Below are 19,288 nucleotides of genomic sequence, written 5' to 3' on the forward strand. Positions count from 1 at the left end.
AGCGCAATATCCACTAAACCTGCTCAAAGCGCTTTACAAGGGGTTCCTGACAAACAGCAACATTTTACATGAAGGACGGAACAAAGCAACTAACAAAATTATAGGATTCTTTCATTGCTTTGGATTTATTAAACGAATAATTAACACTACGAGCTTGTGAGTGAGTGTTGATGCGCGGTAAAAAAAATAAATGGCTATTTTGAGCCGATGGATCATTATCTAAAGTTATTGTTGATAGAAAACCACACTACATCATGCAAAGTTACGTGGTCTCTCAATGGCATTAGGCCCATGGGGCCTTACGGTGCTTACCTCGGTTTCTATGGCGTAACACGGATAATAGCAATTGGATTCAGTAGTCTGATGTCACGCCGCCCGGCAACGGCGGCCATCTTGGTTCTGAACAAAGAAAATCATTACTGTTTATTCTTCATGCTGGCTAGAACTTTTCATATGCCTTGTGATCAGAATGTGTAAAAGTCAAAACATGATCACATTTATGTGTTTTTTCCCTCTCTGGATATGCTTTTATGCTCGCTGGAGAAATATTTCATACGGGCGTCCGCCATTGTTCCGATAGTTTAGAGCCAGTGTTACTAAGTTACCATGCGTCATTAGGAAGGAATGACGTTACAACTAATGGAGAGTATTATTCATATTCTTTTGATAAATATCAAATTAAGAAATTAAGGAGGAGGGACCAGTGTAAGATAACGACATGTTAAATGTTGCTCTTGACCAGAGACCCCTTTTAAAGCGCTTTGAGCACATTTAGTGGATATTGCGTTATATAAAGCTCATTTTAAAAAAAGAACTGAACAAGTGTGTATGAAAGGTGCAAGACAAAGCAAGAAATAAAAATACAAGAAAAAAAACCATCCCAACTATCTGGAGCCTCTATGGTGTAATGGTAGCACGTCTGACCGGTAATCAGAAGGTCTGCGGTTCGATCCCCAGCCGAGGTCGACTGATTTTTTGGGATGGTTATTTTTTTTTTCGTATGTTTCTTTCTTGCTTTGTCTGCCATCTTTTCATACTCACTTGTTCAGTTCTTTAATTTTTTAAATTGAGCTTTATATAGCGCAATATCCACTAAATGTGCTCAAAGCGCTTTACAAGGGGTCCCTTGTCAACAGCAACATTTAACATGTAGGACGGGACATGACGCCTGTTAGGCGATATTACAATTTTTCGGAAAAAAGACAAAGCTGTTAACGGCCAGGTACTCATTTTACACCTGAGTACGGTGAGAGAATGTGAGTAAAGAGCTTTTTTTTTCCAAGGACTCAACTATGCGCCGAGCGAGGCTCGAACCCAGGACCATCCGATCCGAAAGCGAGTGTCATACCACTAGACCACATAGCCGCACAATATTATTTGGGGAGGATACCAGTCTGAACTATTGGGACCACCAGGCAAAGTGAAGTACGGATGTAAATATCTTTCAACGTTGTTTCGGATCGGAAGGTCCTGGGTTCGAGCCTCGCTCGGCGCATAGTTGAGTCCTTGGAGAAGGCTCTTTACTCACATTCTCTCACCGTACTCAGGTGTAAAATGAGTACCTGGCCGTTAACAGCGTTGTCTGTGTCCCAAAAATTTGTAATATCGCCTGACAGGCGTCATGTCTCGTCCTACATGTTATGTGTTGCTGTTGGCCAGGGACCCCTTGTAAAGCGCTTTTAGCACGTCTAGTGGATATTGCGCTATATAAAAGCCCAAGTCAAGTCAAGTAAGTTTTTTTCATACAAAATACATCAAGCTGCCAAAAACGTATTGGTAAATGTGACCCTTCGCCTCAAAACGGTATTAAGTCGGGTTGGTTAAGATGTTGCAAATCACAAACTAGATATTTATGGGGATACTGGGAACTATCACTCCTGCTTCCATACTTACTATGGTACTATCACTACCAGTTCGATTATGATAATTTGTTCTTATTATGATTCAGAATTGAGCACCACAATGTCTGGTTTCATATGTGACGCTTCGCCTCAAAACGGTATTAAGTCGGGTTGGTTAAGATGTTGAAAATTGAATTTATAGCCAGAAATATCAGACTTGTGTTGAAGTTGAGTTTGTATGTTTTATTGAGGAGAATGGATACCGTATTTTAGGATGCTAATACCAACAATTTATATTTTTGACCAGTTTAACATTTAATTTGTCTTTTAAGAATCTGGTTCGTTCCGATATAATACCGTTTTGACACGATGGGTCACAAATAGAGAAATGTTATACAATACCAGTCAAACCAATATTATTATTCTAACTGTTCTTAGGGAAAGAACTATTAAAACCGTATTAAAAATATTTGAGACTGTACAACAGATACAATACGATACGTCACAAAAAAGGTCTATTTTCCCATTAGTGGTAAAATAAATGTCCACATGAAATACGGATTGTCATCTCATCGTGAAAGACAAAGACGAGTGTGGGCTAGAATAACAAACTAGGTTGTAAAAAGGATTCGATAACCGATAACCTTTATAGAGATAAAGTACTAATAGATCAATATCGAATGAAAACTAAGAGGACAGAAAATAAATACGATACAAATCAGACTTGTTTGTTCAACTGTAATATTGTCTTCTGTTTGTTTTGTTATTATTATAATATTATTATTATTATTATTATTATTATTATTATTATTATTATTATTATTATTATTATTATTATTATTATTATTATTATTATTATTACTATTATTATTATTATTATTATTATTATTATTATTTTTATTATTATTATTATTATTATTATTATTATTATTATTATTATTATTATTATTATTATTATCATCATCATCATCATCAATATTGTATTTATCATCATTATTAATCTCATTATCATAATCATTGTTTTTTATTACTTTCATTATCATCATCATCATCATCATCATCATCATCATCATTATAGCCATTACATTTTTTTCTCATTAAACTCGTAAGTTGACTTGGGTCTGGAAAGTTAAGGTTTATATTTCCATTTTGTGAATTATTACGTTACCAACCAATATTTTTTTTCGTTGTTAGGATTCGAGATGTATCTGCACATAATTTCTCGTCATACCCCAATGTAGCTGTCGTAAATTATGAATGTGTTCACTTCATTATTTTGTTACTGGATGTAAAACTAAAACATCAATTTTACGCAGTTGGTATTTTGGAATCGTTCTATGGATGTATAGGACCCAGACCAAAACCGTCAATAACTATGAGGTTAAAATATTGCTGCCCATAAATGGGCACGTCAGAAAGAAAAGTAAGTATCTCCTGAAGGCAAGGCCACTCATTTTTGTTCTCAAACTTAAAACTTGAGTTTCTAGCGGCTAGCGGAATATCCTCTTCATGTGATCAAATAGTTTTTCAAGGGGTGGAGGGGGGGGGGGGAGTCAATAGTATTAATTAACATATGTGACACACCGTCTCAAAACGGTATTATGTCGGGATGAACAAGATGCTGAAAGTTGAATCTTAAGCTTAACTGGTCAAGAAAATGAAATTTCGGTTTTCAGCACTTTAAAATTCTATATTTTTTCTTCAATAATCCATACATGCACTCAACACAAGTTTGATGTTTTTGGTCTTAGATTTTATTGTCAGCATTTTGATCATTCCAACTTAACACCGTTTTGAGGCGACGGGTCATATATAGGAAAGACATTGCGTCCATGAGGCGCTATTATATTTTCTTGTTGACAAAGACCACACTATTACAGTTCAGGTACTCATTTTACTCCTGAGTTCTATTAAATGGTTCGAGTAAATAGCCTTTATCTAAGGACTCACTTTTGCCACAGTAGGCCCACTTCAGGATTCGACCGAGGGGCCTACCTTTCCTAAGGCGAGTGCTTTACCTCTCTAGAGCGCAAAACCGCATGGAAGCGTAGACATCGTTAAGTTATAACCTTATATTGAAACCCAAAAAGACTGGCATTTTGACGTCATTATTTGGTTTTTGAACCGCCTAGTGAGTTTGTCGTTAGTAGAGATCATGGAAACAAGTGGTCCCATTGGTTGAACTATTGAATAAAACTCACGATTTGTTTTCTTTTGTGGCCAAAGACTGGCATTTTGCATTTTGACGTCATTTTTTTGGTCAGTGTCAGGCTATAAGTTTACGAAGGCTACGATGGAAAACCATAAAGAAATAGAGAAACAGAATACATGTTTGACGCTAATGGCCATTTCCCTTTAATTTGCCCATCCAATCTAACAAAACATTTCCCGTTGTTTTATAGCTAGCCATCGAATGTCTAAACTCCGACCCGCTACTTTTTAACCCTCTCCTTACCAGCCATTTTCAGAATTTTCCCTAAAACGTCACGCCCACGCAACACAAAAACAGATATTTCTAACTCAAATAGAAAAGCAACAAGCACATTCTATATATAATATTGTTCGACAATATATGAGCTCTATTACAGAATATAATTTTTATATAGCTATAGCAAAAAGAAATGAAATCTGGATGAGAAAAGTGACGGTTGCGTCGTAACAAATGTGACGATTTTCCAATTGGTGGTAAGGAGAGGGTTAACCTTTGAAGATAAAGGTGATGCTGTTGTCACGAAGGATTGTGTCGGGTTTTAGCTCTATTGAGTGAATGCATTATCTACCAAATTCACTCCCTTGATTGGTGGACAAAGAATAATCACAAAGAACTCTCCACACGGAACTGGTATCTCAGTGTTTGTTGTGGCATGTTGTTATTCAATCGATTGATTGTGTGAGTTGTGTTCCCTTTCAGAAACTATCGACCCCCACCCCCCCAAACAAAAAATAAAATCCCACTACTGGCCACATGTCCCTAGTGTTCAATGTGTTGGACCGTAGCCATCGTTAACATAATATATAGCCTGACACTAAAACCGTAGCCATCGTTAACTTATAGCCTGACACTGACCAAAATTGACGTCAAAATGCCAGTCTTTGGCCACAAAAGAAAACAAATCGTGAGTTGTATTCAATAGTTCAAACAATGGGACCACTTGTTTCCATGAGCACTACTAACGAAAACTCACTAGGCGGTGCAAAAAATAACAAATAATAACGTCAAAATGCCAGTCTTTTTGGGTTTCAGTGTCAGGCTATAACTTAACGATGGCTACTTTCAGTGTCAGGCTATAACTTAACGATGGCTACGTTCAGTGTCAGGCTATAACTTAACGATGGCTACATTCAGTGTCAGGCTATAACTTAACGATGGCTACGGTTCTAGTGTCAGGCTATAACTTAACGATGGCTACATTCAGTGTCAGGCTATAACTTAACGATGGCTACGGTTCTAGTGTCAGGCTATAACTTAACGATGGCTACATTCAGTGTCAGGCTATAACTTAACGATGGCTACGGTTCTAGTGTCAGGCTATAACTTAACGATGGCTACGTGTTTCTAGTGTCAGTGAGCTATAACTTAACGTGGCTACGTGTCAGTGTACCCGGCTATAACATAACGCTGGCTACGTTCAGTGTCAGGCTATAACATAACGTGGCTACGTTCAGTGTCAGGCTATAACATAACGATGGCTACGTTCAGTGTCAGGCTATAACTTAACGATGGCTACGTTCGTGTCAGGCTATAACTTAACGATGGCTACGTTCAGTGTCAGGCTATAACTTAACGATGGCTACATCAGTGTCAGGCTATAACTTAACGATGGCTACATCCAGTGTCAGGCTATAACTTAACGATGGCTACGTTCAGTGTCAGCTATAACTTAATGATGGCTACGCTAAAACCTCTAGGACTAGAGTGTGACGTCATTTTTTAGTTTTGTGCAGCGTTTAGTGATTTGTGCTAGTGGAGCTCAAGGAAATAATTATTCAATTGGTTGAACTATTGAATACACCTCACGATTTGTTTTCTTTGGCGGCCGAAGACTTGTCTTTTGACGTCATTGTTTTGTTCAATGTCAGCGCGTAGCCATCGTTAACATATAGCCTGACACACTAGAACCGAAGCCATCGTAAAGTTATATAGCCTGACACTGACCAAAAGATGACGTCAAAGTGTCAGTTTTTTGCCACAAAAGAAAACAAATCGTGAGTTGTATTCAATAGTTCATCCAATGAAATAACTTGTTTCCATGAGCTCTATTAACGGCAACTCACTATGCGGTGCAAAAGCCAAATAATGACGTCAAACTGCCAGTCCTTTTGGATTTCAGTGTCAGGCTATATTATGTTAACGATGGCTCAGCCCGCTCCTCCACCACCACCACCACCTTCCTCTCCTTCCAACCTTTCCTCATCAACATGTCTACATTTTTCACATCCAAACAGGCACATCCGTGGCAAATGAGCAACCCAACAACAGAAACATCCGCCTTGGCTCCTTCCTCCCCCTGGGATCGAGAGCCTCGGAGGCATCAGATGGGAACCAGGATCACTTTGTCGGGTTTGGCACTGCAAGTTCAAGATGCCCAGAGTCTTGAAGAAACTCAAGTTCCCAACCACCATCGAACCTCACAGTGAGTAATGTTTGTTTGTTTAATCCTCTTCGGGCCTTGAGGCACATAGAGCATCCACCAGACATCTCCATTTTTTGCGATCGGCTGCTTTTGCGGTGGCTGTATTCCAGGACAGGCCTGCTTCCTTTAATTCTTTCTTTTGGGTCTTCCCCGCTTTCTCTTCCCATATGCTGCCTAGTACAAAGCTGTCTTGGAAAGTGACCCTTTTTCCATTCTGGCCAAATGACCCAGCCAACGCCATCTTCTTCTTTTTATTTGGCTTTCAATGCTAGTGCAGTCAGCTTTCTTTAATAGATCCACTGTTTTTATTTTTGTAGGCCAAAATAAATTAAAAATTATTTTTAAACACTTGTTCTGAAAGGGTTCTAGTTTCTGTATTAAGGAGGATGTCATTTTCCAGCTTTCACTTCCATAAAGCAGTACACTTAAATTACAGTGAGTAAACTAATGAACAAAATACAGAACAGGAAACGTTTGGAGCTCAAACCCCTTCTACTTCTTCTTTCATCTTATCCCGCATTTTGCATGGTTGCCATAATGAATGCCACATCTCCATGCATCTCGGTTCAGTAGTAGAGCATCAGCTTCATCCAGGCCCTGTTCTTTCATATCGTCCTATATACCTTATCCAACCATCTATAGTCTTTGGGCGTCCCTTTTTCCTCTTTCCCGTTAATTGTAAGTCCAATACATCCCTTCTACAAGCAATAGCATTGTGCGGCTCCACTCCCTTTTCTGAATTAATAGTAAACCCCGGCTATGTGGTCTCGTGTTATGACACTCGCTTTCGGATCGGAAGGTCCTGGGTTCGAGCCGCGCTCGGCGCATAGTTGAGTCCTTGGAAAAGGCTCTTTACTCACATTCTCTCACCGTACTCAGGTGTAAAATGAGTACCTGGCCGTTAATAACGTTGTCTTTGTCCGAAAAATTGTAATATCGCCTAACAGGCGTCGTGTCCCGTCCTACATGTTAAATGTTGCTGTTGACCAGGGACCCATTGTAAAGCGCTTTGAGCACATTTAGTGGAAATTGCACTATATAAAGCTCAATTTTAAAAAAAAAATTTTTGAAGCTCAATTATCGTTGAGTCTTTTATCTAGCCCCGTAATGGAATAATGCTTCTGAAACGGGTACTTAAAAGTGGAATTTCAAAAAGAAACGAATCGTCGTGTTCTTTGTTTTCTTAATCTCTTTCAAGTAAGAGTTCTTAAGGTTTGGCAACCTTAGGGGGTTTCCGCCCTTGCAATCTATTTATAATGAGATCCGGTTTCTCTCTTTCTCCTTTGAATGGACATTCTTTGTTCACAATGACAGTAAGTACTATTGTAATGGTGATGATGATGATGATGATGATGATGATGATGATGATGATGATGATGATGATGATGATGATGATGATGATGATGATGATGATGATGATGATGATGATGATGATGATGATGATGATAACTCGCAAGGACTTTAAAAAAAAAACAAAAAATAACATTAGTTGGACACAATATCTAATCACATTGACGAAATTACGTTTTCAAGTTCTTTTTTTTTTAATTTTTTAAGAACTCGCATGATGACAAATTTTTGAGAAGAAGTGGAAGTTTTTCAATACGTTTGGGCCAAAGTGACAGAGGATTTTGTTGTATTTCTCTCTCTCTCTCTCTCTCTCTCTCTCTCTCTCTTTCTTTCTCTCTTTCTCTCTCTCTTTCTCTCTTTCTCTCTCTCTATTTGTCTCTCTCTCTCTCTTTCTCTCTCTCTCTCTCTCTCTCTCTCTCTCTCTCTCTCTCTCTCTTTCTCCTGCTTTCAAGGGTGTTCATTGGATGTTCCCATTAAGGTTGTCGAATGATAATCGCAGTCATCTCTTTGGCTGGAAAAAGAAAAAGATGATTTCCCGAAGAAATTCCGGTGCTTGGTCATGAAGACACTCGAAATCTGGCACTGCCATCTGTCTGTGATGAATACGTTCCGTCACAGAGAGCCAAAGGAGCTTTAGAGCCAGCGGTTTCGCTTAATCGCCTCTCTTTTTCTTCTGGATGAGACGTGTAGTTTTGTTCTGGACGCTTTGGAGAAATCTACTTGTATCTCTTGATGTCCTGAAAAAAACAACAAAGATTTGTAGTAGTCAAATTATGAAAAAAATGAAAATGGTTACATGTTTTAGCACGTTTCTTTTTCCAACAGATGATGACTATAGTTCATTCTTTTTTAACTCGGACATCAGAGATTTTTTTTAGGTTTTTGACTTGACTGTCCATTGCATTGAAAACCCCGAGGCAAGGACGTAAATCTGAAATTATTTTTCTTTTCTGACCTGACACTTGACATTGAGTGGTGTTCACGCTTTATCAGGCTTTTTATTTTTTCGGATTCCTTGGACATTGCCTGTCCTATGATATCAATTCAGTTTTAACCTTTTCTTTTGCATCCTGTCTCTAACATCCCGGACACCTCCCAGCTTTCATTTTTGAAGGCATACCCCAAAGAGAAGGTTTGGTGTTGAGTTGTATAGATAGAACGACGTTGACCTCACTCAAGTTTTTGTTATTGTTTTTGCCATCCATGTTTATGAGTAGTATTAACCAGGCTATAAACGTTCAAGGTTACACATAGTGTTGTGTCTTGGTCCGTTGTATTTCCGGATGCCAATATTATGAGTTTCTTAGCCAAGCGCCACAGCATCTATAGCTAGTATGCGCTTGGCTAAGAAGCTCATAACATTGCCATCCGGAAGTATACCGGACCAACACACAAAACTCTGTGTAACCATGAACTTTTAGAGCCTGGATAATACAGACAAGTGACAATTTCTCATAAACGCGGATGGCAAAAAACAATAACAAAGAGCCGAGTGACGTCAACTTCGCTCTATCTATCGTTGACTGTCATCCGCATAAAAGTGGTAGTCAAGGTCATGCTTTTTCATTATCCTACAAAGAAGTTGCATACAAAAATGGAATAATACATGTTCCAAGACAGGTCTTTGGAGAGCACCAAAAGGATTTTACTCTCTCATTTGAAACTGTTTTGTTAATGATGACCGACTGTTCACGAGATGATAGGGAGTAATTACATAGAAAAGTGTGGCTATGTGGTCTAGTGGTATGACACTCGCTTTCGGATCGGAAGGTCGTGGGTTCGAGCCTCGCGCTCGGCGCATAGTTGAGTCCTTGGAAAAGGCTCTTTACTCACATTCCCTCACCGTACTCAGGTTTAAAATGAGTACCTGGCCGTTAATAGCCGTGTCTTTGTCCGAAAAATTGTAATATCGCCTAACAGGTGCATGTCCCGTCCTACATGTTAAATGTTGCTGTTGACCAGGGACCCCTTGTAAAGCGCTTTGAGCACATTTAGTGGACATTGCGCTATATAAAGCTCAATTGTTTTTTGTTTTTTTTTTTAATATGACCAACCCCTCAAAACGGCATCTTTTCTAGATGGACCTAATTCTTGAAAGTTAATTCTAATCTCGCTTTATAAAAGTACTTTTCTTCATTGATCAAAGTTAAAGTTGTTTTTTTTTTTTATTCAAAAACTTTTAATATCCTTGATCTGGTCTTTTTGACTTTTAACTTTATTTCCTTTATCTAGTTCATTCCGACAGATTGGCGCCGTTAATGAAAAAGAAGAACCATAAAAAACAGTCTAATGGTTTTGAAATCGATGAAGTAACTTTAATGATGCCAAAATAAAACGTTATGACATTGTCTGGTATGAAACATCAAATGTTGCACTCTTGATTAAAGAATTTCTCATACTTATAGAGTCACGTGACTTCCGTGTTGGAAGTTCCCAACTTGTTCCCAATAAAAGCTTTTCAAATCCGACTCCTGAATGATCCTGATTTTTTTTTTAATGAAAAATGGGTTTTATATAACACAATATCCCTTTCATATTCCCAAAGCGCTTTTCAAAATTATGGATCGTGGATAGCTCATACGGTAGAATCACACTCTCCCTGGCCAGGCGGAGTTGTCAAACCAGTAAGGTCGCGGGTTCAAACCTCCATTACCGCCGCAAAATGTTTATTCTCTATTGTTTTCTGGCACTATCGTGCTCACTTCATCTCTTGTTGTTTACAAAATTACCCAAGTCGGTGACTCCAAACCCTTCTCCAGCCAATAACAAAAACAAGATAAGCATATAGAGGAAAAGGAGAGGAGAAGGAGGAAGAAGGAAGGGAGAAGGCAGGAAGACCTGCGGAAAAGATGATTGACTTATGGTTAAGATGTGCTTCTTACATGTGGTGCCCGAGTAAAAGTAAGGTAATAGGACGAGTTAAAACAGGGAATAGAAATAGATTTCAAGAATTCTTTAGCCTTGCGTCTAATCCTTAAAGACCAAAAATCCAATGTTTTGGTTAGTGTCAAGCTATGAGTTTACGGAAGCTACGGTCAAAGTGATACTTAGCTGCTAGAAGCTGTGGACTGTAAAAAGTTATGAATAAAAATAAATATAACCGCTTTGAAAAAGAACAACATACCAATACTATACGGAACGTTTTGGCCTTCTAGAGCCAATAAAAAAAATACAATAAAAACGAAAGGATGAGAGGAGAAGGAGGAAGGGGAGGAGGAGAGGAGAAGGAAGGAAGGAAGGGAGGGAGGGGGAAGGTAGGAAGACCATGGAAAAAAAAGATGATTGACTTACAGTTGAGATGTGCTTACATGTGGTGCCCGAGTAAAAGTAAGGTATCGGGACGAGTTAAAACAGGGAATAGAAATAGATTTCAAGAGTGCCTTAGCCTTGCGTCTCATCCTTAAAGACCAAAAATCCAATGTTTTGGTTAGTGTCAAGCTATGAGTTTACGGAACCTACGATCAAGCTGTGGACTTTAAAAAGTCATGAATAAAAATAAATATAACCATTTGAAAAAGAACAACATACCAATACGGAACGTTTTGGGTTCAACCCCTTCTCCAGCCAATAAAAAAAAACAAAAGGAGGAGAGGAGAAGGAAAAAGAAAAACATACCAATACTGTATGTTTTGGATGTTTTGGGCTCAAACACTTCTCCAGCCAATAAAAAAAAACAATAAAAGCATAAGGAGGAGGAAGAGAGGAGGAGGAGGAGAGGAGAAGGAGGAGGAGGAGGAAGGAAGGAAGAGAGAAGGCAGGAAGACCATGGAAAAAAAAAGATGATTGACTTACATTGAGATGTGCTTACATGTCGTACCCGAGTAAAAGTAAGATAATGGGACGAGTTAAAACAGGGAATAGAAATAGATTTCAAGCCTTGCGTGTAATCCTTAAAGGCCAATCCAGAAGTAGCTCAAAAGGTATTATGAGGCTTGAAGCTTTAAAGCCATAGGAAACGAATATGAAAAAAATTTTAGTAATTAAGCTTCAAGAAATAGCATGATATCAATGGTTGTTGACGTTTCGGTTTCGCCCTTTATCAAAAGCAAATTATGCTTCTATATGAAAATTACTGGAACAAATGGATTATTCCAAAGAATAGATAAAGACACGGCGGTGTTACAATATCATGGTTTGTTTGTTGTTTTTTTTTTTTGTTTTTTTTTTTTGTTTTTTTTTTGTTGTTGTTGTTTTGTTTTGTTGTTTTTTTTTTTTTTTGTTGTTGTTTTGTTTTGTTTTTTTTTTGTTTTTTTTTTTTGGGGGGGGGGGTTGGTGTTTTTGTGTATGAAGTTGAAATTTGGTACCACATAGACTACTGGGGGATTAAATAAAGAATTATATTATAATATTCGCATGACAATTACATGCAAATACGCTAGGGAATGCTCAATTTTATTAATTTATTTAATTTACAATGCTTAAAGAAGTGAATCATTGTCAATATTAATTTTCATCTGTGTTTACATTCATTCCCTATTTGAATCATTTCCCCTGTAGCCCTATTTATTGTACATCTAGAATGTTTTCACTATCCAATTTTCTTCCTTTTTACTGGCGCTGCTATGACCTAAATGTGTTGCAAGCGCCGTAAAACCATTAAAAACAGAAAACACAAAAACACTAAAAATGACAACAAAGAAAATAATTTGTCACTCTTTGAAGAAGCTTTCACAACGCTAAAAAACCCACGTGACAAGGTGTAAGTCCTTTTCCGGTCCCTAAATAAATTTTTAAATTGACAATATCCACCATGGCTAGGAATGCTGCTCTAAAAATGGAAACAACCCTCTCCCCCCAACCCCCTACCCCCCCCCCCGCCCCACACACACACACACACACTCCAAACCCACCCACCCCTTTACAAAAAGTACAATTTTTTGTCTAAAATTAGCAAATTTCATCTGTTTTTAAAAACTCTTTATATATTTTTAAAAATTGAGCTTTATATAGCGAAATATCCATTAAATGTGCTCAAAGCGCTTTACAACGGGCCCCTGGTCAACAGCAACATTTAACATATAACGCCTGTTAGGTGATGTTACAATTTTTCGGACAAAGACAACGCTGTTAACGGCCAGATACTCATTTTACACCTGAGTGCGGTGAGAGAATGTGAGTAAAAAGCCTTTTCCAAGGACTCAACTATGCGCCGAGCGCGAGGCTCGAACCCAGGACCTTCCGATCCGAAAGCGAGTGTCATACCACTGGACCACATACCCGAGTGGAAGTTTTTCTTTCGGGTTGATCTACTCCAAGGGAAGATTAGAGTACGCCGGCGGATGTCAGCCGTACTGTAGCTCTACATAATTGATATCGGGCAAGATAGTTTGCTCCAGGCTGCAGAATGTTGTAGGGCAAAATGGTTTGCTGAAGGCTGCAGAATGTTGTAGGGCAAAATGGTTTGCTCAAGGCTGCAGAATGTTGTAGGGCAAAATGGTTTGCTCAAGGCTGCAGAATGTTGTAGGGAAGACGGTTTGCTCAAGGCTGCAGAATGTTGTAGTGCAAGACGGTTTGCTCAAGGCTGCAGAATTTTGTAGTCAATATGGTTTGGTCAAGGCTGCAGAATGTTGTAGGGCAACATGGTTTGGTCAAGGCTGCAGAATGTTGTAGGGCAAGATGGTTTGGTCAAGGCTGCAGAATGTTGTAGGGCAAGATGGTTTGCTCAAGGCTGCAGAATGTTGTAGGGCAACATGGTTTGGTCAAGGCTGCAGAATGTTGTAGGGCAAGATGGTGTACTCAAGGCTGCAGAATGTTGTAGGGCAACATGGTTTGGTCAAGGCTGCAGAATGTTGTAGGGCAAGATGGTTTGGTCAAGGCTGCAGAATGTTGTAGGGCAACATGGTTTACTCAAGGCTGCAGAATGTTGTAGGGCAAGATGGTTTACTCAAGGCTGCAGAATGTTGTAGGGCAACATGGTTTGGTCAAGGCTGCAGAATGTTGTAGGGCAAGATGGTTTGGTCAAGGCTGCAGAATGTTGTAGGGCAAGATGGTTTGCTCAAGGCTGCAGAATGTTGTAGGGCAAGATGGTTTGCTCAAGGCAACACAACGCGGGGAGTCAAAGTCGAAGTCTGTACCATGTTTGATACAGAACAATGACAATAATACCGCTGCGCTTACGCTACCGCCATAGCCCTGTGAGTGAGATAAAGCGATTGGGTAGCTGGTTGGGTCTGTTGGATCTGGCGGAAAGTACTCTGTAATAGACTAACGTCTTATCTAAATTAATGGTATCTCAAGAATTGCTATTGTCCGTTCCCCTCTAGAGAGACCTGGATAAATCTGACGCCATTGGCCAATGACTCTGAACGACTATAGGGAATGAGATTAGCGGAAGAGTAGCGTCCCTTGATTGGACGTCACCTTACAGAGAGAACGTCAAAATGGTTTTGCGCATGCGTCTCTCTCGTCCTCGCTTTCGGTGAAGTGTCTCATGCAACACAACCAACATGACGTTCTCTCTCCAATAACTTTTCCGCTCGTGACTTCCATTCAAGGGACGCTACTCTTCGGCTAATCTCATTCCCTATTTCTCTTTTTTTAAATAATGGTTGTTTTATTCATTTTTTGTTGCTTTGTTTGTTCTTTGCATTTTGTTGTTGGTTTTTTTTTTTGTTGTTTTTTGAAAAAAAAATTATTTGGGGGGGGGGGGGGGGGGGGGGGGGGGGGGGGGGGGGGGGGGGGGGGGGGGGGTAAAAATGATAATGTATTCCTAGATCCCGACAGCCAGTTGTTTCTGACAGCAACAGCAAATGATCGTGGCTCTTACAACTGTCAGAATTCTATTTCAATCAAAACAACATCGTCAACATGTTAGGATTGAGTCTGTCTGATTGTCTGTGTTTGTATGTGTGTGTGTATGTAAGTGTGTGTATGTGTCTTTGTGTGTAAAATGGGTGACTTTGTTTTGTGCGTTTGTGGTTGTTATATTATTTTATTATATTTTATGGGAGTTTGTTTTGTTTTTTCAAAAAAAGTTTTGCTTATAGATAGTATGCGCTTGGCTAAGAAGCTCAAAACATTGCCATCCGGAAGTATAACGCACCAACACACAAAACTGTGTGTATCCATGAACGTTTATAGTCAGTTTAATACAGTTCAGTGAACATTACTCATAAACGCGGATGGCAAAAAAAAACAATAACAAAGGCCAGAGTGACGTCATCTTCGAACTATCTATACATTCCATCACGACAATGAAATATAAGCCCCTTATTTTGCATTCAGCCGACGGCCTTTTTAACATCTAGGATTTTTGATATAATCTGAAATCGTTTATTTTGAGGGACCCACTTAAAGACAAGCTAATCCTTTTTGGCAATTATCTTTTTTTAATAATTGTATTTTCCACCGGAATCAGAATTTTATCTTACACTAGTGTCTGCTTCCAAAATTTACCCTTATATATGTTTTGAAATAAACACGTGCCCCCCCCCCCCCCCCCCCCCCCCCCCTCTCACGTTCTAGTGTTTGTTCCATTATGATGTGATGCTTCTCCAAATACTCTTGAAAATCCTGTTATCCACTCATTCGTAGTATAAGACTTTTGGATAAGCAAATAATGTTATTGAGATGAAAGAAATTCACCCATTGTTCGTCTCGAATCGACCAAAATAAATATTTGACATCTCTGCAGAAGTTCCAGATTAGAGAGATTTTATTTGCTTCTTTCTTTTTGGTTGCCTACACGAAGGTCATCCTTAATCGATGATAAATAAATGAAGGACGAGTTTTCTGACCAATATTTTAACTCTCTCCTCACCATCCATTTTCAGGATTTTCTCCAAAACTTCACACCCAAATAACATGAAAATATATTTTTTATCACTCAAACACAATAGCAGTCAATTTCTTGCGATAAATAATTTCTATAGCAAAACTATAGCAAAACATGCTCTACAACACACTGTTCATTTTCATTAAATTTTATTATGTACAAGAGAAACTTGAATAAGAAAAATGTTGGTTGTATCGTAACTAATGTGACGATTTTCCTATAGTTGGTAAGGAGAGGGTTAAATAAAATGTGGTTTGTTGGGGATTTTTTTTGTTCAGAGTAATAAAGCTTGAGTTTTATCAGTCGAAATTGACGTTTCTATTTCAATGTGCCAAATTGTATGATTGATTCTGGGGTTAAAGTCGCAAAGCTATGATTACTTTTAAAATTACACCTTGAAAATTTAGGCAACTAACAGTGTGTTTTGTGAAGCCATAAAGTAGGTCATGTAAAATTTGACGACCTCATTTTCTACATTTTGATCTTGGTCTCACCAACTGTCATGGCAGAGGTCTAATTCATGGACCGGGACTATGACGATAGTCCGAGACTAAATCCGTAGTCTCGGACTAAATGACGTTGAAGCAGGACTACACGAAGTCTGAGACTAAACGAGGGACTAAACGTGTGAAATTTACACCCACCATCTAGCAGGCGTAAATAGCGTAGTCCGGGACTAAATATCAAAATTATATGTGCTACACGCTGGGGTAAATAATGGTACAGCGATTAGAACAAGGCTTTCCGACAGTTTTTGAATTTGTTTTTAATTTACACTCCTCATCTTGCCCATTCCAAACACTCCCCAGGGACTCCTTCCCCCATACTGTTTCATTGTAACTTCCTACTATTACTATTACAACTGCTGATATCACCACTACTAATTCTACTACTTCTTCTTCTACTACTACTACTACTACTACTACTACTACTACTACTACTACTACTACTACTACTACTACTACTACTACTACTACTACTACTACTTCTTCTTCTTCTTCTACTACTACTACTACTACTACTACTACTACTACTACTACTACTACTACTACTACTACTACTACTACTACTACTACTACTACTACTACTACTACTACTACTACTACTACTACTTCTTCTTCTACTTCTTCTTCTACTACTACTACTACTACTACTACTACTACTACTACTACTACTACTACACACTACTATCTACCTACCACACTACTACTACTACTACTACTACTACACTACTACTACTACTACTACGACTACTACGACTACTAATACTACTACTACTACTACTACTACTACTACTACTACTACTACTACTACTACTACACTACTACTACTACTACTACTACTACTACACTACTACTACTACTAACTACTACTACTACTACTACTACTACTACTACTAGCGAATGCTTGAAACAATATTGAGAATTGATCATAAGATATATATATATATATATATATATATATATATATATATATATATATATATATATATATATATATTGATATCGATAATTACTCAAAATGGGTATCAAAAATGAAAGCGGAAATCACTCGCATCATCATAGAAAAGAATGTTTACCTTTTAAATTGCCGTTAATGGAGAATCTCCATTTCTTGTATTCCTATATTATTATCAACTATCCAACTTGACTTCCTCTATAATCTGCTCGAGAAAACACCATCCTTCTTGATCTCTTCCGGTCCACGAAAACTTTGTTGCGGCTATGTTGTCTTGTGGTCTGACACTCGCGTTAGGATCGCATCTTTTTTTTTCTCTGAATGATGAAAATACGAGTTAGCAGGTTTTACTAATCTTTTCAAATTAACATGGTTCATATGTGACCCATCGTCTCAAACCAGTATTATGTCGGGATGAACAAGATGCCGAAAGGTCAATTTTAAGCTTAACTGGTCAAGAAAATGAAATTTCGGTTTTCAGCACTTTAAAATTCTATATTTCTTCTTCAATAATCCATACATGGACTCAACCCAAGTCTGATGTCTTTGGTCATAGATTCTATTCTCAACACTTTGATCATCTCGATTTAATACCATTTTAAGGCGACGGGTCACATATTTTATAATTTAAACTTAAATATCCCGGGGGGGGGGGGTCCTGCTTTTTGTATAATATCGATGGTCGACAGATCAAACCTCAGAAGTCCCGATTTTCACGATCGGCGGATCAAAACCCTGAAGTCGACACACGAGCATAGCATTGCGCACCATCAGACGTCTGATCCGCCCAAAATCAAATAAAACATGTTTCCTGTTCTCATATAGATACTTAGTCTCTGTTAATGTTAATATAATATTCCAATCATTGAGAACACAAGACGTCCAAAAATGCACTAAGGGATTCCAATATTTTGAATGGTCTCCTGCGTTTAAAAGGTTTTGAACTCGTTCCCGTTGTCCGCTCCAGTATCACTCAACCTTGATCGAATGATTTATTATATGTTCAAAGTTCAAAAACGTTTATTTTAGGCAATTGCCAATGTAACTCATACAAGAATATATTTTTTCAACAAATCAAATAAGTAAAATCAATAATAAAGCAAGGCAAACAACGATTATAATATGGAAAATATTTTGATCTTTAAGGAACGCATTCTCTCACTATCCTTAACTTAATCAGTTATTTTAACACAAAAATTTAAAAGTTTGTAATAGTCGGATTGGTAGAATTTGGTGAGAACTAATAAAATGGTTGGCTAAAAATAATAACATTTACTTAGAACCTCTGTTAATGTTACGAAATTGCAGCTAATAATACTTTGCTTTTAGCCAAATAGAATTCAGTGAGAACGAATAAACATGGCTGGCTAAAAACAATGACCAAGAGTTGAGTGACGTTAAGGTCGTTCCTTCTATTGAGTACACACACAAGATGTCAGCAGCTGTGGCCAACTGTGATAAGGATTTCCAATATTATATTGAGATTAAGATGTTCTAGTTATCGAGTACTCAAGACGTCAAATATAAGAAGGGTTTCCAATATTATATTGAACTCTCTCCAACAGACTGTTGACATCCTAGAAATAGCTTCAGGCCTCACTCCCACCACAAACCTTGACGTATATAATACTCAAATCAACGATAAAAGAAATATTTACGTATACTATGTGACCCCTCGTCTCAAAACGGTATTAAGTCGATATGATTAAGTTGCTGAAAATGGAATTTGTAGCCAGAAATATCAGACTTAAGTTGAGTTTGTTATGCTTTATAGAGGAGAAGGAATATCATATTTTAGAGTGTTAAATACCAATAATTCATATTTTTGACCAGTTTGATTATAATTTGACTTTGTAACATCTGGTCCATCCCGACATAATAGAGTTTTGAGACGTTTGGTCACATATAATGAAATTTCATTACTTTTCCAGCATTTTTTCCACTCCAGAAAACAGCGGAGTCTGGTCAGGTGTCGAGAATCAACGTACAAGGAAAGGCTGTTCGCGTCACGTTTTATTTGTAAGCAGTCGTCTCGATATGTATATATATATATATATATATATATATATATATATATATATATATATATATATATATGAGTGTTGGTGGGTACTTGTAGGTACGAAAGTGCTCGATAATGGTGGTTAGAGCTAATATATAATGTAAATTTTCACTCACATTTTTTGCCGAGACGATTCGTTTCTGTGTGTTTCTCACACTTCTTCAGTCGG

General features: G+C 38.1%; 1 protein-coding gene across 1 annotated transcript in view; it reads left to right on the forward strand.

Moving 5' to 3' along the window:
• Positions 1–2,951: 2,951 nt before the first annotated feature.
• LOC144977603 (uncharacterized) overlaps positions 2,952–19,288 on the forward strand; it is a 74,302-nt gene continuing 57,965 nt past the window's right edge. Inside the window, exons 1-2 of the mRNA XM_078922996.1 lie at positions 2,952–3,264; positions 6,288–6,475. Coding sequence (XP_078779122.1) covers positions 6,424–6,475 — 52 coding nt within the window. The 5' untranslated portion in view covers positions 2,952–3,264; positions 6,288–6,423. The remainder of the gene's footprint in view (positions 3,265–6,287; positions 6,476–19,288) is intronic.

This window comes from Berghia stephanieae, chromosome 7, assembly GCF_034508935.2.
Source record: "Berghia stephanieae isolate SIO BIC M18660-M18661 chromosome 7, UCSD_Bste_1.3, whole genome shotgun sequence".
NCBI lineage: Eukaryota > Metazoa > Mollusca > Gastropoda > Nudibranchia > Aeolidiidae > Berghia > Berghia stephanieae.